This window comes from Chaetodon trifascialis, chromosome 1, assembly GCF_039877785.1.
Source record: "Chaetodon trifascialis isolate fChaTrf1 chromosome 1, fChaTrf1.hap1, whole genome shotgun sequence".
Classification (NCBI taxonomy): domain Eukaryota; kingdom Metazoa; phylum Chordata; class Actinopteri; order Chaetodontiformes; family Chaetodontidae; genus Chaetodon; species Chaetodon trifascialis.
Genome location: NC_092056.1, coordinates 30,439,077 through 30,459,844, shown reverse-complemented (window position 1 = coordinate 30,459,844; position 20,768 = coordinate 30,439,077). Strand labels below are relative to the sequence as shown.

General features: G+C 41.1%; 2 protein-coding genes across 2 annotated transcripts; one reads left to right on the top strand and one right to left on the bottom strand.

Moving 5' to 3' along the window:
* On the bottom strand, positions 1 to 4,593 carry lins1 (lines homolog 1). The gene is made up of 6 exons (XM_070964369.1): positions 4,214 to 4,593; positions 4,026 to 4,115; positions 3,745 to 3,877; positions 2,801 to 3,403; positions 1,900 to 2,086; positions 1 to 807 (listed from the first exon to the last, which is right to left on the bottom strand). Exons 1-6 carry the CDS (start codon positions 4,559 to 4,561, stop codon positions 15 to 17), a joined length of 2,154 nt encoding a protein of 717 aa, XP_070820470.1. The 5' UTR covers positions 4,562 to 4,593; the 3' UTR covers positions 1 to 14.
* Positions 4,594 to 6,223: 1,630 nt separating this feature from the next.
* asb7 (ankyrin repeat and SOCS box containing 7) lies at positions 6,224 to 19,520 on the top strand. Its single transcript, XM_070969359.1, has 5 exons — positions 6,224 to 6,457; positions 7,201 to 7,314; positions 9,250 to 9,461; positions 11,159 to 11,764; positions 17,992 to 19,520. The coding sequence occupies exons 2-5, from the start codon at positions 7,277 to 7,279 to the stop codon at positions 18,129 to 18,131; spliced, it is 996 nt and encodes a 331-aa protein (XP_070825460.1). The 5' UTR covers positions 6,224 to 6,457; positions 7,201 to 7,276; the 3' UTR covers positions 18,132 to 19,520.
* Positions 19,521 to 20,768: the final 1,248 nt, after the last annotated feature.

The following is a 20,768-nucleotide window of genomic DNA, read 5'->3' as shown; positions in this document are numbered from 1 at the left end:
ATGTAAATATTTCGTCATTTATTGAAATGTGACAGATGTGATGGTTGGGAACGGTTCAACACTTGTGCTAAGAGCTGTAAGAGTGAGGAGGGGTTGTATGGGAAGAGTTTCTTTGTCTGCAGCCTCGTCACCACGTCCCTGAGCTCAGACAGACAGAGGACGGCTCTGGCTGACGTGTCACAGGTCATCTGTCCTGCCATGTTTGGACGTGATGTTTGCTCACTCTGGAACACCTGCAGCAAAGACCCTTCTGGTCTTCTTTTCACGGTGGAATCATGTTGGCTCAGTAATCCTGTTGAGCCAGAGGACTCATATTGTTTCTGTCTGGCAGACAGTGGTGGTCCACTGAATCTACTTTTGTCACATCCAGATGTCCCGGGTTCATCCTGACACTCCATGTTCTCTGGATCAGACTCATCAGAGTTAGCGTACTCTACAAGGCGAAGCCCTGCACATGCGAGCTGGACACAGGAGCTGGCTTCAGCTTGATCTGGCTCTGCTTTACAAGTCAGTGCAAACATATCACCACCACATGAGGCAGCGAGTGACGTCTGCAGTGAGAGAGGACGGTCTGACGCGCTGATTCGTTCACAGGCTGCAGTGAAGCCCTGCTGATCAGCTCTGAGGTACTTGAGGTACCGCATAAAGTACTCCAGAAAGCAGGTTTCAGTGGAGATGAGGAAGTCGAGGAGGATGCTGTGGTCGAAGGAGATGCTCTGAAGCAGAAGCAGGAAGTGGCAGTGAGGGTTGCAGCCAGAGGCACAGGTCGTCTCCAACACAGCAGATTCATCCAGCCCAGAACACAGTCTGCAGGGAGACGCAGGACAGTGAGCGCATTCTGAAACCATGACACCTGTCTCCCCTGGACCGAACCAGCTCGTTTCATTGGTTGGATCTCTGGTTGACAGGGAGCTTACAAACATGCTGCCTATAGCTATTTGCTCACTACTGCTTCTTCTCCCACAAAAACAGGTTAAATTTACAAAAAAGGTTCTTTATGAATCAAAATGAAGCTTTGCGGTTGTTTTTGTAAGGACTGGAAGAGATAAACTTCTGCTCTGATGACGGAGACACCCATCAAATCTCCATTATTGTTCACTTTGTCAGAGACCTTCATGATCATACAATAAAGGTTAATGACAGCAGCTGTGCTGTGATCAGTGACACTCAGAGCCCATGATGAATCAACATGACGCGCTCTCTGCTGAGTGCTCTCAGAAGAATATTGGCGGTCGTATTTTATGGGCAGTAGAATTTTTTTATGGCATTTAGTCTAATCTGTACATAATATACATATACATAGTTGATTTTCTATTCTATATCCTGTATACTTCTTATCTTGACCCTTCACTCCACTTATCTTACAGTGTATCCTGAAAGCTGGATGTGTGCTGGGAGAATACAGAAGGTATAAGACCTGGATAAAGTGAAGTCATACATCCCCCAGCACAGCTGATCATGTGAAGAGTCTTTTTCTACTGTTCCACTTCAAATCCTACACATAGAGGCTTTATGTGCAGAAACTGATGTTCTGATATACAGAACCAGACACTAACATCTGAATGTAACCCTTATTAAAATGATTTGGCTCCATTGTCGTAAAGCATTGTAGGTTGTAATGTGTAGGGTCATGCTGCCTTCAGAAACTGCTAACTTTGACAGAACTCTACTGTTGAGGCTTACACTGGAAAGCTGTAGTGTTTTAGGATGTGTAAATGCTTTTTGAGATGATGATCCACCACATTAAGGAATGACTCTTGACATACATATAACATTTTAACAATAATAAGCCATTAGAAGTCCATATGAGTGGAGCACATTTTCCTATTAACTGTTTGCATGTCATGTTTCTAACAATAAGTTTGCCATATGTCTGCATATCTGCTGTATCTGCTGTACCTGTGATGAAGGAATATAGAAAGCAAAGCTTTAGCCGCCTCCATCATGTCGTCGTCCTGTTCTCCAAACAGCAGGCTGACCCAGCAGCAGAGGTGGGTGACCTCCATCAGCTGGATGCTGTGCCTCTTCAGGAAGGCCCACAGACTGTGCAGATACCCAGACATCTCTGTGGCACGGTCCACACCTGCTGTGAGACGACACAGGGAGCGAATCAGCACAGCAACTCAGCTCATGTGTGAGAGGAGTGCCCCCTGCTGCGGAAATGCTGTAACACAGGGTGTCCAGAAATGCTCCTCGTACTACATAAAGCTACAAGTACCTGATGTGGCACTTAACAACACAAGTGTTTGAAAAGATAAACTATCAAGACTGCAGAGCATGACCTGAAATAAATAAACAACGTGTGAGCACAACATTGACATGACCTCACCTTTTTAGCTGATAGGGCAAAGTTGTTAGCAGTTGCGTATTTGCTCAGCCAGCAGTCATGGAGCTGTGTCTCCAGCTGTCTGATTAATGTAATATTTCCAATCAAAGAACTGCTCCCTGTTAGCTGTTGTTGGTCTTTACCAACTCCTAAGGGAAATATCTGGCTGCTAAATTCCCCTCTATGCTCACTGCCAAGCTAACTGCCTGCTGGAGAGTGTACACTGGACTGACATGACTAAGTCTGCTGGAGGCATCTGTTTGCTAACACACTTCACATTATACTTCATTACCTATCATTCACAGGTTCAACTCGTGCTGCTTTACTCAAAACATATTTGGCTCTTCATATTTGCTTGAAGTTCACTTCAGTCTCAATGGCCTCCAGCACCAGCTCGCATCACACAACGTGATCACTCCAGCATTGATCACACACAGTTCAGACTGTGTCCAGTGGTGCAGCTGGGATTCTTACCTGTTCCAGCAGCAGTCTGGATGTGAAGCTCCACGGACTTGAGAAGAAGCAGGCTGACAGCTCTGAGCATCACACAGTCTGGTTTCTGACCTCCATCATCTCGGATGTGTCTTGTCCCCCCGAAGAAAGAGGCAGAATCCACTTGAACACTCTGTAACCAATCAGCAGCCACTGCTGTTAACACGCTGTGACTCAGCATGCTCATGTCAGAGCTGAAGTGCTCATATTTCTGTCCAGTAAACAGCATTTCTCCCAAAGCCCAGTCCTCTCCAGCCTTCTGAAGCACGGCTCTCTTTAGAAGCAGCAGCGCTCGCTTCTTGACAAAATACTGTGAGCAGCAGCTGACAGCTGTCAGGAGTGCTGAGGAGTGAAGGTGGGTTAATCTCTGACTCTTCAAACAGACACCAGCTCCACATATTAAACTGGATGCAGTCAACACCTCCAGCAGGTCCAGCAGGAGGCAGAACGTTGTTCCCCAGTGTCTGCTGCTGGTACAATCCATCCAACGCTGTCCTGCCTCTGATCGCTCCGCAGGGAGAAACTTTGAACATAGAGCACTCAGGCTGCAGTCAAAAGCTGCCAGAAGTTTGCCAAGGATCTCTCCTGGAAGAAAATGCATGCATTCAAAAAAAGAGCTCGGACACAACAACATGACAAGGATCACTGTAAAAGCAACCTGGAGTGGTACTTTGGCCTAACAGAAAAGAGAAACCCAGCCAGCATTTAAACGATTTTGTGACCTACAATTTAATGATTGCATCACATTTTAAGTAATTTAATTCAAGCACAAATGTCATTCTCGGGTTGTAGCTTCTTCAATGTAAAGATCTGCTGCTGTTCTCTGTGTCATATCACTGTAAAGTAAATAAATAAAGCTGACTCAGATCCAAGCTAAATGACAGCTTCTACTCACAGTGTGAATGCACAAACCCAAGTCACTTTACCTTGATGAGCTCCTTTCAGAAGTCTTTTTAAGACCTCTGTCAGTGACCACAGACAGGCATCCAGTTCAGCACCGGGGGGCGAGCTGTGGAAGGCCTGCAGACACTTCTGCTCCCACACAGGACTGACAGTACCCTGAGAAAAGAAAGGATATATTCAACACATTTAATGTTAGTTCTAACAAACACCTGCTGATGCACACACTTAAACACACCATCACTGTTGTATCCTGGAGATCGCTGCTAGTCACTGCACTGATCACTCAAACGGTTACTTCACTCACAGTTTGGTGGAGATAATGGACAACGCACGTGGATACACTTTTGGCAGCCAGATGTGAGATGATCTGGTCGTCAGCCTGGAAATGATCAACCTGTAGAACAATGAGCTTCTTAGACGTCACGGCAGGTAATATGTTTACTGTTAAAATGAACGTGTTTTCGCTCACCACGAGGAGAGCGGGGCACTCACAAGCTGCGACATGAGATCCATGTCTTGAAACAGCACCCTCAGGATTTCCACGCAGTACAACGCGACTGCAGGAGCCAGGTTCTGAGACGTCAAGCTGGACGTGACCTTCTCCACCAGAGTCACACTGATGTAGGTCAGCTCCATGCTGCTGTCATGGCGGTACCCTGCAGGAGCTTTCTCTCTGTCCTGGCCAGGCAATCCACGCACCCCGGAAAATATCACATCCGCCATATCCGCAGCACTCTGGCTGGGACATGATCCCGCCTGAATACACCTGAACGCATCTTTCAGACAGTCAAAGCGCTCCCTCACGGTGCGCCGCTCTGTGCCGCTCACTGCGAGCTTCATGCTTCTTACTCTTCCGCGTTAACCTGTCATGTGACACACGCGGAAGCAACACTCCAACCAACCAATAACAAGCTGAGCCAAGCCACCGGCAGTCAAGAAAAAGAAACAGAATGTATGCCACATGAGCCTTCAAAGTAAAACGAATTCAGCTTGTCAGATTATGGGGGTCTAGATATCAATATAGAACTACTTGAATCATGACAGTAGACATAGACTGACGGTCAGTGTTTAGAAAAGGTAGAAGGACGAGGAAATGTTGAAACTTTGCCAGTAAACCTTTTATTTTGCTAGAAAAATTGTTCAATAGGAATTTGTAGCGATGACCGGAAGTCTTCAATTTATTTATTTATTTATTTATTTGCAGTGCAACACCAACATAATTAAATATCGTTCAGCATCTACTCATAAAGACTACATAGAGTCCGAAAAAGTAACTTGGAAAGCGTACAAATGTGTAAAACAAATTTACAATGAAATAATAATAATAACTAAAAACATCAAATTTTAAATCTTTAAATAGTTTTATGCAGTCGACACTTAACTGATCTGTTGCTATTGTCGTTGTTGTTGTTGTTCTTTTACTTTACAATTTCTGGGGAACAAATCAAACTTGTACTTTTCCATGTGCAACAGTGGTTGTGGTATTTAGACACAATTAAGACAGTTCATGAAAACTGTGGAAATCATTTAGCTTTTATTTTTATATTTATTTTGCCTGGAACTCATTAGGCCCCAACTTCCCTTAAACCTCAAAGAAGAAGAAGAAGAAGAAGAAGATCAATGTGTGTGCTGCCATCTCCTGGATGATACTGTATACCACCATTACTTTCTTTAAGTTACTACTGTATTCTGGATATTAAGCCTGTTTCATAAAGATCCAAAAATAAAGCATTCCCTACCTCCTAGCCTTATGTCAGCATCATCATACTGAAAATTTTATAATCTATCAGCACATCTTTCTTTTTCATAATATACAATTGTGTCTTCAATATCAATATGGCCTAAAAAAGGTTTTAAAAAAACAAACAAACAAAAAACAAAACACCTTCTTTCTGATGCCTACTGTACCTCTGTACCATTTCATCTCCCTGTTAGTGTTCATTTGAAACTGTGGCTTGCAGCAACTGAATCTGTCCAAGTCACTGCTTTGATTGGTTTAGCCTACATTACTCACTGACAACTATAATCATAAATGCTCTTCTTAATGTGTCCTTGAACTCAGTAACAGATATTATCAAGTTTCCCCTCTGAGACACTCTTCTCTCTATAATAGATGTATGTGTATATGCTATACTGCTGCACTGGACTGTATGTCACCTAATCTGTACTCTTCTCCTTTCTTAGTTGTTTTCCATCCAAGTTCTTTATCAGACTATTTTGTGTGGACATACTCTCATTAATTCTGGGTTGAAACCAAATTTCCACTACCACCTGCATGCATTTGTAACTTGTTTGTTAATGATTGTTTGATTCTCCACAATTTAATGTTGAGTTTCATAAGGCTAAATAAAATGTCTTCCATTGAAAGCTGCTATCTTGTTCATAGTTTTTTTGTTTTGTTTTTCCGACTTTCCAAATTAGTTTTGTATGTAGTGTAGTTGTGAGGAAAGGATGCTTTTATTATGAAGGATTAGAGGCGGATGCCCAATTGTTTTTGCTGTCGGGGTCAAACTGATGTGATCACAGAGAGACTTTGTTGTTAAAGCTGATTGTTCAGCAGCAAAATGATGCTCAACAATGCTGAGGCGGACATTTAGGGAACTTTTAATAGACAGCAGTCGGAGTTTAGTGTTGGATTAGATTTGAAATGAGTAGAAACATGCAGCTTTGACAACTCCAATTCTTCACGTCTGGAAGCTGATTGGCTAAGTTGAACATCGGCTCAGTGTCTGTCAAGTAAGTCTTTGTTTTCTAATATCAAAGCTGTTGTGTTTGTCAGTAAATCTGTAGAATCAACTTTAATATCGATTCACTCTCTGTGTTGGGGTTTATGTGTGCACAACTCTGCAAGTCCAAAAAGTCAACACAAGCTAGCGAGCTATCGCCACTGAGTTTGTTAGCTTGCCGGCTAACCAGCGTTAGCTAAGATCCTGGGATAAATCCAGCCTCAAATCAAGGGGTTTGTCCAACATGAATCTGGCTTTCTTGACCTGTCATACATGTGTGTGTATTGTCTTCTTCTGCTTGTTGGGCTCCGTCGGTTTTTGTTAGATACGGTTATTGTTATTTACTTGTGCGTGCTTTGTTTTGTTGGTTATGTTAGCAAATAAAGGCATTCTATTGTCCATTGTTTTTCTATTCTCATCAGCCGGTTAAGCTAACCAACTAAAACTGTACTGTTTAATGTGGCGATGTGCTGCAGAGTTTCTGTCTTGTTGCAGCATTTTAGTCATTTGGTTTCAACAATGAGGAGTCATCCTCATCAAACCTGAGTTCTTCTGTTAGCATGCTGTGCATTTGCAGCATTCCTGTCATTTAAAGTTGTTGATGTTGTTATTAGTATTATTATATCCATTATAAAGTCATAATATTCTGTCAGGTTAAATTGGGTATACCAAATGATCGGTTCTTATTAGATCATTTTGGTGTTTACAGCTCACTTCTTCTTCCAAACAGTGACATGGTTTTGTGTGTTGCAGGAACAGCTATTGAAGACAGAGTGTCCTCCCAGCCTTCCTGACAGTGCAGCTGTATATTTACAGGTGCAGCTCCGATATGACTAAGAGAAGCACATCTCTTCAGCTTGTCAAAAGGTCACTTCTGCTTTTTTTTTTTTAATCATATTCTCCTTGTAAACAAGATGTATTTTGCTTGACGTTTGATGTGGTTTAAGCCAGGCTGAAACCTGTGTTTGCTTGTGGATAGTCAGCACTCAACAGGCAGACCTTTGTGAACATGGGTAGATGACAAATGCGACACTACATGCAGCTGCTATGTGCTGTACAGATCAGCTTATTTCCATTAGAGATCACTGAATTAGAGGTTTAACTTAAACCTTCTGCACACCTCTTTACCTTTAATATCCTAGAGTTCATTGTAAGGACTGATTGCAGCAGCCTAACTATGTTTAATAATTCATTAGTCTGTCACCATGTGTGCTCTCATGAAGCCACACTTGCATAGTGTCAAACTGATTTAACTGTGTAATTACGTTCATAAGGTTTCATGTCTGCCTCTTTTTAATTTTGACTCCAGAAAGAGGTTTACAGGTTATCCAACAAACAGCCTCGTATGAAAAATGTAGCAGCACAGTGTCTGCAGACACAAGGTCTGTTTGAGGGTGCCAGCAAAACTGTGCAGCCAGTTGAGGCTGTAAATCACAAGAGAAAAAGAATCATAGATGTACTGACCAGTTCACATTTCAGCTGCAATGCAAGCCAATATATTTGACAGGATGTTGAAACTGCAGCAGATTGTAAGGAGTTATTTTTGTTGCACGATATTATTTATGTTTGTTTTAAAATCAAGAATTAATACACTTATTGTGATGGTCAAAAGTGCGACTAGACTAAATGATAAAGCAGTAATCATATCAGCTTCAGTGGAAAATCAGAAAACAAAAGCTGAAGCCAATTACCATAATGACTCTTTTCTGTGAATAATGAACATGCAGCATTATAGCTTATAAGGTAACTTAAGTTTAGCTACTGATCAGCCGAACCTATACTCGTTTTACTACGCACAGCTGCACTTTAGTACAGGTTTTGAAACCACAGGTGAGCTAGTTGGATGATAAGAGACATACCCAAAATTCCTTTTGGTAATAAATGTTACTCATGTTCTATTGCTTTTTGTGTATTGTTTTCGTCACTCGTCTCATTTTGTTTGTGTCCTTGTATGTTTTATTGATTATTGAATGTATAAATCGGCTATTAGCTTACCATGGACATATCAGTATAAGTGTACATGTAAGTCCGCTCCGGTTTAATAGTCGTGATACTGACTGGAGCTTCTTCTCTCTCAGATCAAAGCACAGACACTGACTGAAGAAAGTCCTTTAACCAGAAAACAAACAACTTTAATTTAGGCTTGTAATCAAGAATGACAGTTGATATGACCTGCTATGGGCTATGTTTGTCATTTAACTGGTGACAGTGAAAGTCAGCGCTGGCTAAAAATGAGCAGCTGTTACTGTTACTGCTGCGGCAGTTTTGTATTTTCATCTGGTTTATTTTAGCTCATACTGGTCGATTCAAATGTGTCCAGATCTGCATCAGCTCCAATATGAATCTTTGGTTTTGGCAATCTTTAAGTCACAACTCTTCAAGAAGGAAATAAAAAGGATCATCATACAAACCAGGTGCTGATAGTAAAAATGATGTTTGGCTGATATTTTCGTTAGCTGATACTTTTTTTAGATTCAAATGTCTTTATAAGTATCAATGTGAGGTTTGGGTTTGGGATTCGATTTCTTTTTCGATTTACTGTCGCAGCCTGTAGTAGACTGAATGCTGATGATGTGTGGGAGTTCGCTGCCGTCTTTGGCAGGGCTTTATTCTCCATAGCACCTATCTACCAGGTGTGTATTAGACAATGTTCAATGTACAATATTTGAAAAATGGAAATTATTTTTGCAGATAGAACATTTTCATAGCATAGCCAGCAGGCTGTCAGCCCCCGGCAGGTGAGTCAGAAACTTCAGTTCAGAGTCAGACACAAATGAACTTTCCCTCTCTGAAACGTGACAGGATGCTGAACCATCACTGCAGAAGGAACCCTGAGCTTCATGAGGAGCTGCAGATCCAGGCTGCAGTGGCAGCAGGGGATGTCTGCACTGTCAGGAGAATGCTGGAGCAGGGATATTCACCCAAGATCCGCGATGCCAATGGCTGGACACTGCTTCACTTCTCTGCTGCCAAAGGAAAAGAGAGATGTGTTCGAGTCTTTCTTGAGCACGGAGGTCAGAGGCTTCATCCTTTCTTTCTTTCTTTTTTTTCTTTCTTTCTTTTTTTTCTTTCTTTCTTTCTTTCTTTCTTTCTTTCTTTCTTTCTTTCTTTCTTTCTTTCTTTTTTTTTAACTTCTGAAGTTGGCGGGCTGTTAGGTTTCATTTGGTTGTTAGTGTTTTTGCTGTGACAGGTTTTTCTGTCCAAACACTAGAGGGCACTATTTTACAGGAAGAGAGCCTTTCATTCATCTCTCAAAACATATAGAACGCGTCAGAAACACGGTTTTCATCTGGCAGGCAAATAGGCCCATTATAGTGACATACAGCAGTTAGATCCCTTAAAACACTCACAAATGTTTTACATCTGCTGAAAATGTGATGGAGAATAACCTTTTTAAAGATGTTCCTGTTAGATGTGGTCCATGAACAACAAATGCACATGGCTGAAGCTGCTACAATTATTAACATATAGTATGTGAGGGTGAAAATACAGCATACCTAACAATTCACAAATGATTTTGAACAACTCAACTGTTGCTGAGCTCCAAATTTCCAACAATAGAGTCATCATGTTGCATTCAAATCACTGTTTCTTTTTAATGAGTCCTGGCTGAAATCTGTCCTGCATACATATGTCCATTTCCTCATCATACAGAAAACAGTGCTTGTAAATTTTATGGTGAAGTGCAGTCAAATGGTCGTTAACGCTTAAAATATTCAGACTAGTCTTTGTATTTACAAGTTGGATTTACATGTTGCAGCCGTTCATGTCATCAGACAACTGAAGATAATTGTATGTTTGCAGCGTTGGTCATGTGAGGGTTAATAATACTGTTCACCGGCAATATGATTGCCAGTAAATTTGGCATCGATTTCCTTGAACATTATGACAAGAGGCATCTGTTTTGTGTTTGTCTTTTAGGTGTTATTAAGTGCTAAACTGGATATGTCAGAACTTTCAGAAAAATCCAAGTTTCCCACCCATAATAACACCCTGAGTGATGACATGAACACTCAAAAACACATAATTACTGCGACTCTGATATGGCTCTGATACAGCCTGGCCATGTGAAGCAGGGAGTAAAGATGTTAAATTAAGAAACAGTTATTGAATGCATTTCTAATAGCCAGTGGTATAGGTGTACTAACACCAATAACACCTGTTCTGTTGATCTCAATTTGTGTACACATGCCTTAAAGTTAACTTAGAGTTCTAAATAACTGAATGGAATGCCTCAATTTTATCTTGCTTTGTGAGGTCAGACCAATGGTCCTCTAAGTAAACCATTAAGATGAATTCATTTATTCTTTGGCTTCTTAGGTACAGCACAAACAGCTATAATCTCAACACTGACATAGTGTCACTTAATAAAGTTGTTTTGGCTGGAAATCTTTCTTTCTCTCCACTTTTCTGGAACACTCTCCTGCTGCCACTGCGAGTATATATGAACCGTTCCTCTTAAAGTGAGTGTCCAACGAAAGGAAAATGACTGTTGATATGATAGTGTTAAAATGTTGTTCAGATGTTGACATTGATATGAACAGCTGAGAAGGTTTCAAAGTTTTCCATTAAAGGGATCTGTTGTTGCCCTGTCATAATGTGTAAATGTTTCAACTCAGATCACAGGTGATGTCACCCACAGCCTGAAGCACATTTCCTGCTGCATTTGACTTTCCTCTCATTTTCACTCTTTCTGCTCTCCTCTGTGCAGCTGACCCCACAGTGAAGGACTTTATTGGTGGCTTCACAGCACTTCATTATGCTGCTATGCATGGCAGAGCACGCATTGCCCGACTGATGCTGGAATCCGAGTTCCGCAGTGACATTATAAATGCAAAAAGCAATGATGGCTGGACGCCACTGCACGTGGCTGCCCACTACGGTCGAGACTCGTTTGTACGTCTCCTCCTCGAGTTCAGGGCCGAGGTGGACCCACTGAGTGACAAAGGGACCACACCGCTGCAGTTGGCTATCATCCGTGAGCGCTCCAGCTGTGTACGGATCCTCCTGGACCACAGCGCCAACATTGACATTCAGAATGGCTTCCTGCTGCGATATGCTGTCATCAAAGGCAATCACTCATACTGCCGCATGTTCCTGCAGAGAGGAGCGGACACTAATCTCGGACGTCTTGAAGACGGCCAGACCCCCCTGCACCTGTCAGCCCTCAGGGATGATGTGTTGTGCGCTCAGATGCTCTACACGTACGGAGCTGATACCAACACCAGAAACTACGAGGGCCAGACACCGGTCGCTGTATCTGTTAGCATGTCTGGGATCAGCCGGCCCTGTCTGGATTTCCTACAGGAGGTCACCAGTGAGTGTCACCAACACACTGCCTGTCATGCAAGCATGTCCTACAGCATTACATATAGGTATCTGTTAACACGGTATGTGTGAGGACGGTCCAAAATGCAACAACTAGTTATATGAAATAATCGATTGATTATTTAAAGTTTCTGTATGTAGGATTTTGGGAGATATATTGGCAGACATTTAATATAATATTCATAATTGTTTCTATCGGTGTATAATGAACTGATTTAGAATGAGCTCTTTATATCAACAGAGGGAGCAGGTCCTTGTAGACAGAGTCCACCATGTTGCACCGCCACGCCATGTTTCTTCAGTAGCCACCTTTCACATTTTTTGCGGCCACTGTAGGGGAGGGTGAGACACAGGATATTCAGTTGCAACTTTACTGCTAGATGCCATTAAATCCTACACACTACACTGTTAAATTGAGTAATCAACAAAGATGGTGGTGGTAGTGGTAATGATAATAATAAGAATAATTCATCAGAATAATACATTTTATCTGACCAACCCCAAGATAGTAGATATACTTAATAAATCCAAAGAAAACCAGTAAATGTCTAGTGTTATTACAGGCTGAATTACTTCAGATATTAAGTTTTCATTAAATCAGTCATCAAGTAATTTTCTACAATACATTTCTGTTTGTTTGACTAGTTGTCTTTTGGAACGTTGAAAGAGTGATCATTAAGCTATGGGTTACATGGCCATTGGTGGGCCAGTACCAAGCTTTCATTCATACAGTTTTACAAGGTTTTTAAAATACCTGATAGTCGAAGAAATCAGTACAATTCAGTTGATAGAGTAAGCAAGAATAAAAATAAATAGAATCATCACAAGCTGACTGCTGGTACATGTGGATACTAGTCAGTGTTGAAGTGTGGCACAGGGGAAAGTTAATGCTCGTAACCGTGACAAGAAATCTGTGATATGGGGTGTAGTGTAGAAGAAGATTCCAAGCTAGGTTAAAAAAAAAAAAGAAACACTCAAAGAGAGAGATGGTATGGAGTGAAAGAGGGCTGCTTGCCAACACAAGGCTATAATGACCAGTGTTCAGTCACAGAACAATCCCAGGTTGGAGGAACAGGAGAGCACATTACCTGAAGCATTATGATTTAGAAGGAACAATGGCTGCATTCCTCCCCTACCCTCTGAACTTTGATATCAAAGAGCTGTGCACTGATTCAGACAAGCCCTTTCAGAGACTGCAAACCCTCAGCCAGATCACATATCTGCTGGGTTATTGATTACAGCCTACCTCCTGGATTAATTCATATGGCATGAAAGGCTCGTCCCACACAGAATGACAGGCACCTAGTTCTTTTGGACTGTCCTCATACAAAGATTCCAACTTGAAGCAAAACCAAAAGCTTAGACATACTCCACTCAGAGAAATGTCACATGCTGGATGATATCACTGTCATTGTTCACATCCAAGCTAGATTTGTGATCTTTAAAATAAATAATTTAAAAAAGGCATAATGCTACTCCCTGTCGGAGGTTTAGTGATGACTTGGTTGGTGTAAAATGATTGTACATTATTAACATTCTGTGGCTGTTAAGTACTGAACAGAGAAACTTGGAAAATAGAAATGTTATGGAGGATATCTTATGGCTCTTTGCCCTTTGTCTGTCCAGTCAGTACAACCCTTAACCTGGCCCTGTCAGAACTTGAGCCTTTAAGAACCTTGTGAGGCTTTGGTGTGATTTCCTTTCTTGAGCTTTCACTGATTTCAATTCAGATATGCTTCTTTACTAACATGTTTCCATGAATTTTAGATACAGATTTGTATGCAGACCAAAGATTTCGTTTAATCTTTCTCCCTGCCCTGTTTGGCTGTGTTGTTGTGTTTGTTGTAGTTGTAGTTAGTATTAGGGATGCCCAGCTCAACCGGACACCAATCATTAATAGCCAATATTCAGCAAAAGATGCCATTGAGATTTTGGGATTAATGCCTAGTAGTCAGGGATTGTGGCAGGTGGTGAGGTTATCAGCGACTAATGAAACCGTGACTACTCAGCTTTCCCGCATGTTTTATTAAGTTTCTAGGTACTCTGTTGGTACTCTGTTTTGCCAATACCTCACTACAATTTTCTATACCTGACTACCCTTTCGGGGTTGCGGGGGGGCTGGAGCCTTTCAGAGTCACCAATCAACCTAATGAGCATGTTTTTGGTCTGTGGGAGGAAGCTGGAGTGCCAGAGAGAACCCACACATACACGGGAAGGACATGCAAACTTCACACAGAAAGGCCCTGCCCGACCCAGGGATCAAACTGGCAACCTTCTTGCTGTGAGGCATGCCCACTACCTGCTGCCCCACCATACCGCCCAAAATAAGAACCCATGATGTTGTATTTTGTTAACTTCCTGCTGTCATAAAGTGATAATATTAGCTATCTTGTCTGTGGGTTGTGTGGCCAACATGGTGCTTGGGTTTTGGTCTCATTCAGTCATAAAACACTTCCTATATATACACTATATTTTCTGATAATTTGCTGTTTGTACATGGATCAGTTTAATCAAATCATAAAAATGTATACAGTATTTTCCGACTGTCATTGAGGCGTGCAGGAAGTGTAGTAGGTAGATGTTTTGAGATATCCACTGCTGAGACTCAGTGTAGTGACGGCGAATGGAATGATAGAGGCCTTTGATTGATATTTCTTTGAAGCGTCATGGGAGCTCTTGGAGCTGGCCAACTGAGTTTTGTTATGATATCTCAGCTTATATGTGTTTTGTGGTGAAGGAAAAGAAATGTCCATGACAGAGGAGTCACTTTACCTACACCAGTCTGATAACACCCGCATACATCACTTCCTGGAATCAAGGGGAATCTTCTCAACTCTTTGCATACAGCTGATAACAGAATAGATATGGAGTGATTTTGAGAACTGAGTAATGCCTTTGGAAGCCTGTTGGAAATTTGTACAGCTGAAAGAGGAACAATTTAAGCTCTATAATGGATGTACAGCATTGGGGAATTCAGGTTACAGTCAGTGACACAGTGCCTTTGTTCATACTACCATACTACCACCACAAGGTGCCAAAGTCAGAATTTTCATTATTTCTTTTTTAATCCTACACGTGGCCCTTTAATGTTTTGTTTTTTTACAATATGGAAATTCACTAGACACAAAAACCTTTGAATATAACACCACACAGTACAAAATGGTTTGTAGAACTGAATTAACACACAAACAAGTTATATTCACAACAAAACCTCAACATTTTAAAGAAGATTTTTTTTTATAGCAGGCCTGCTGTACTGCTTTACATCATACAGGTGTTTCTGTTTTTTTTCTGGGCTCAGTGTGTATGCCACGCATACCTGCAGTCACTTCTACAACCATGAAAGAGACACATTCGTAGCTCTTTATAAAGTTATAATAAGCTTAGCAAACTAGTCCACTATCAAAACTACAAGTTGACAAAGTGCATCTTTGTAGACTAATAGTCCATCGTGGTTTTGGTACAGTGTGCTAATAAAGCAGTGGCATTGTATCTACAGCAGGTATGCAGCTGGGGGCACTGTGGGTAATTGTTATTGACAAGTTATAGTTACCATGCTTGATTTTAACGCTGTGCAGTGTGGGGCGTTAAAGCAGCAGACATGCAGTGATGACAGAAAGAAAGAAACTTGGCTATTTGTATCAATGCTCGAACAGCATTGATGTACTTTACCAGAGCAGACATAGATTTGTTTGAGCATTAATTTTCTACATTATGCCAAGTTACATGAACAGAATTTAAGGTAGGAGAAGGAAAGACTCCTGCTACTCCTGCAAGAAAGCAGCCATGTTGTTCCTGCAGTCAAACTGTATCTCCAGCTCAGTCAACTTGGGGAGTTCAATTGGACCATGGTCCATTTTTTAAGCATCCTCTCAGACCCATTTGAGGACTCTGCTATTTCACCTACCACCAAGGAAGTCCATCTTACATTCGTTTACCCTTTACTGGTTGTATTTGAGACCTTTTTAATGAGAACTGATCATTATTTGGTGAAAAAAATATGATACATCTTCTGCCATATAGCAACTAGTCAGTTACTTTTTGGGAGTAATCAATGAGTACTAAAATGCAGGAGCACACACACCTGCACAAATATATCACCAGTCACCGGCTGTTGGGCTGACAGTCGTTGGAACATTTGTAACATGACGCCCAACAGTCAACTTCACTATAATAATGCTCCTTCCTTACCTTATGATCAGATTACTACATGTGGCCTCAAAGTGGTGCATAGGACAACTTTGGGGAAATGACGCTTTATCTCCAAGTCAACTCTCATCTCCCATCTATTGGCTGACTGCAGTTGGATAGGTTTGGCTTTGGTTTTGGGCTGAGGGCTTCTCTCTTTCCTTGACAAACCTGATGGTGAAGTGATTTTCCTTTGACCTGGTGTTTCTTCAGTCATTCGTGCTCAAAGATGTCAGCAAAACTAAGTACTTTGTCATGATGCTATCTGTTATTCCTCAGGTAAGTGATATCTTGCAACCTGACAGGATGTGTACTATGGTTCCTCTCCAACCACATGGGGGCCCTCCCTCATCCCCCACCTGTGCTGGTTCAGTGGGGTGAAGTGAGTGTTGTAGACTTTTCTTTCTCAGCAAAGATATGGGGAATGGTTCTACCTTTCATAGGTTGGTGAGGTTTCTTTTAGGGAGGTCCCTCCCTGTCTAGGCTCCTTGAGACCCCAGCTCGAAAGCTCTGGCTCTCCTCTCTTCCTCCTCCAGGTTCCTCACTTCTGCCTCAACTTCTGCTTCGCTGCCTTTGATTCGCCTTTGCCCACTGCTGGAAATGAGAGGTCCAGAGGCTTTGTCTCCCAGTGCAAGGGTTTCAAATTATTATTATTCCCAAGAGAAGACTCACGCTGCACAGCATGCCTGTTGTGTGGTGGTGTTGGCTGCCCACTTCTGCCCGGACCCTATTGAGATGCCAACCTGACATGGTCATCTCTGGAGTCTCTGAATGGTCAGGGTGAGCCTACTTTGCACTCCACCACCAGAGAAGAGAGGGAGCTATAGCTGGACAGATCTTATAGTTTAATACACAATTGATGTGAAGCTTGGAGGGATTCCCAACCACCTACAGAGGTGTTGTTGTTGTCTTTCTTTCCATTCTCTTTACAGTTGTTATTTGGATTTCATACATTGTCAACAGCCATAACAATCATGGCACCAGGCCGTGTTAGATAAGTTATGCCTTCAACTTTCCCAGCAAGCCACACTTCTGGATATTTCTCAACCATTCCTCTGTTTGTTTTTTGGTGCTGGATGTTGTTCTTGTCTGAGAGGATGCTGTCCTACCACTTTCCCAGGTTTTCCCAGGTAGGCAAGTTTTCCTCAATTAATGGAATTGCTTCCCTTTGAGCAAGCAGCCTGAATCTGTTGGTCGTTTTCCAGTCTCTGATCACCAGACTCCTTGATTTTCTTGGGCTTGAAAGCCATATTGGCCCAAGTGGCCTTTTGGTCAAGCTGTGCTGAGAACCCATCATGCTCAGAAAGTGTTGGTGTAGTGATGATCAAATTGTCCAAGAATCCCCTAATTGTTGGGTGCTCCTTAGGTGGTTTTTGATCCACTGGTTCATTTTCAAGCTGATGTAATGATCAGGTTCCTTCCCACGAAAAACAAGATGGGGAAGATGGTACATCCTGCTACAATCCGCTTCCCCACAGACTGCCATTCTGATGTAAAGCTGGTGGTCTGGAATCGCAGCCTCCTTCTTTGAAAGAGCTGGTGATCAGTTTCTCAATGTGGTTTGGGATACGATTGTAGTTTATCACTACTTGAAAAGACACTGTGTCTCAGCTTTAAAGTTTTGAGACAATAATACACCAACTGTAACTGTACTAACACATACAGAAATGCGAGTCGTGAATATATTTACCATTGCATTAGTTAAGAGGAATGAGTATATATATATATATGGCTATAGCTTTGGGGCAAACTAGCAAACTAATTCAGCAACAGAGGAACTGCAAGCTTGTGTTCTGTAGAGGCTGTCAGTATTATACTGACAAGGGAGAAAATGATAGGACCATTGATCATTTACTTGCTTATATCATCTTCCTGACTTACACTTAATACATGTAAAACCCAGTTATTCAGTGGGCTATCTGCCACTCATTTCCTGTGCTGTTGCCAATGTGTCTGTCAGGCTGTATTAATGAGCTCCCTATCAGATGTTATCCCATGGTGTAATAAATGTTTCTGTTTCTCTTTCAGGACAACCTCGGACTCTACAAGATTTGTGTCGAATAAAAATCCGCCACTGCATTGGCCTTCAAAGCCTGAAATTCCTGGAGGATCTACCAATTGCAAAGGTTATGAAAGACTATTTAAAACACAAGTTTGACAATGTGTGAAGGCAGCAACAATAAGAAGAGGCATGAGTGACTAAAAGCTCTGCTATCATTTATAAAGACTATGCAATCACTATGCTACTTGTCTGGAAGAAATGTTCAATGGTCTATTCTGTACATGCTGAAGGATAGTAAGTCCAGTTTGTTCATTGAGTTCAACACATTAAAAATAGAGTTTTCTGCTCCTGTTCTCCATTTCAGCCTTTTAACAGGTGGAACAGTCGCTGAAGAATAAAAGTGGAACGTTATGGTTTTTGTGTGAAAAAGAAAACCTCATTTGAGTGCAGCTAGCATTATTACCATTTATGCTGTTACTGTAAAAATGTGTATGATGTTATCCTTGCTGGGTCAGATTTTCATCAAGTGCATACTTGCCAATTAATATATTTTAACCCCCACTCACCCATGCACATCTTTTTTTTTTTCTTTTTTCTTTTATCAACCAAGCTACATATGGGAAGCTAAACTGAAATTGCTGCAGTGATGGCAGTTTTCTCTGCGACTCAAATTCATATAATATTGAGCTACTTGGATAATGACAGCTTTAAAAACCTGTACACAGTACACTCCCTGATTTTGTCTTATTACCCAGTAGTGAGTGTATATCCCAAATAACCCCCCGAAACTTCAGTCTTTTCAATTACTTGTTACACAAATAGCGTTCCTATTGTGCCAGTTGACACCTATTTCTGAAACATTTGACCAGTCAGAATTTTGAAGGGGAAGTAAGCCGTGTGGACATCATCTCTCTTCCACTTGCTATGTAGAAAGAGAAACAAGTGTTGCTTTGTGTAACTCATTCAGCCTGACATGTCACATCAGGCTGATTCAAAGAAGTACAATGAAAATTCAGGCTAACTATCATGCTACAAGAAGTCCTCCAAGCTCTCAGCTGTCAAGAGGAGATTTTGAGGTTTACTGCTGACACCGGGTGCTGTAACAAAATCAAGGTGTGCATCTTTCAAAAATAATACCTGATATGCATAAACCCATTTTCGTTTAATTATCGCACAAGCAAGACTATAACATGCAGTTTAAATTAACTTCAGTGTAATGCCTCAATAATTTTTATACCATCAGTTGAACAGTGGGAGCATTGTGCATCAGTCAAATTGCTTTATCCATTTCTACACTATATGAATAACAGTTGAGTTTAGAGTGAGTGCACTGTGATAGAATTCTGTTCTGAAAGCACCGAATTTGCTCTTTAAAGCAGTTGTTCATTGAATCATGAACAATAAGGTCTGTTTTAGATAACACTGACACACAATCACTAGAAGCTACAGTCAATGTAAATATGTTACATGTACAACAGATATTTTTTTTTTTAGAATTTATTTAAGCAATGATCTCTGGTATTCTTAATGTATTAAAAGTTTGGAAAATATTGTGACCTGTTTGGTGTGACTCAAGTATTTCTTTTTTGTGTGTCTAAGTTCAAATACTCTGTTGTACAAGAATAATTTGGAATCAAGTGTTCTTTTATTTTTTTTGGCAGAAATGTTGGGTGCTTTCATAAAATTCATCATCTCTTGCAGGTAACTCTGTTGTGGAGATTATACTGTGAATTTTTCATTTTGACAACTTAGAGTAAAATGTAGGATTTGGGGTTTCAATAATGCCCATGCCACAGGATTTTTTTTCTCTGTCTCTGCATGTGTTAAAAATGCGTAGTGAATTTATGTGGCACCTAAAGTTGGTTTTCCTAAAATGTTGTATTCACAAATCCATTCTAACAATGTTCACCTGCATTAATATGTCAGTGTCATTTTCATATTTAAATTTGCATGTTTGTCTGTAGCCTTGTATCAGGACATTTTGTGAAAAGTGCACATATTTGCAATGCAAAATGCAAACTGTGCGCTCCATGCAGGTAAACTGAGAGAAGTTTGATTCAAAATTAAATTTGTTTAAAACAAGACGACAAACAGGCAGTGAGTGGGTTAATATAGAAAAATGTTAAGTGAGTATGGAGTTCAGCGGAGTTGCATTGAAGAGATTTTTTTTTTTTTTTTTTTTCCGAATTACTAAAACTGAAACATTTAAGAGACACTCCCATGTCCCATGTCAGGGGCTGCATCCATCAGTCTGCCTTTCAAAACTGAATTCAGTGTCACAGATTGACAGGACCTGTCTATTTCAGCGGCTCCTCCAAATGCAGCCTTCTTTCCCTGAATGTAAAGGACACATTCAGTATGTCTTTTGTGTTCCTTATGGCCTTTTTTAAATTGCGTGTCCTGGAAGATTTTCCAGCAAAAGTTGCCAGGTGTGAGGGAAATGTGAAATCTTTTGGTCATTAAAGGTGCCCTGTGGAGTTTCCTTTTAACCAAACAAAGGTTATGTTAACATTTAGTATCACTCACCAAAACACATTGTGTATATCCTTTAGGTCTAAATGTGCCGAGTGCATATCCTTCCATACAGAATATTTGCACAGCTGATTTTTAATAAATGCATTATTTATATCCATGTTTACTAGTCAACACTTTTCTTTGCCTTTGTTGGCCGTGCATATTTAGCATTACTGCCACTTGTTGATCAGTAGAATTGTGTAAAACCCCCTGGCTGGACTGTCTATGGTATCACCCCTTTGCACTTCTATGTGTGCACAAGACAAAAAAAATGGGACCCACTCACAAA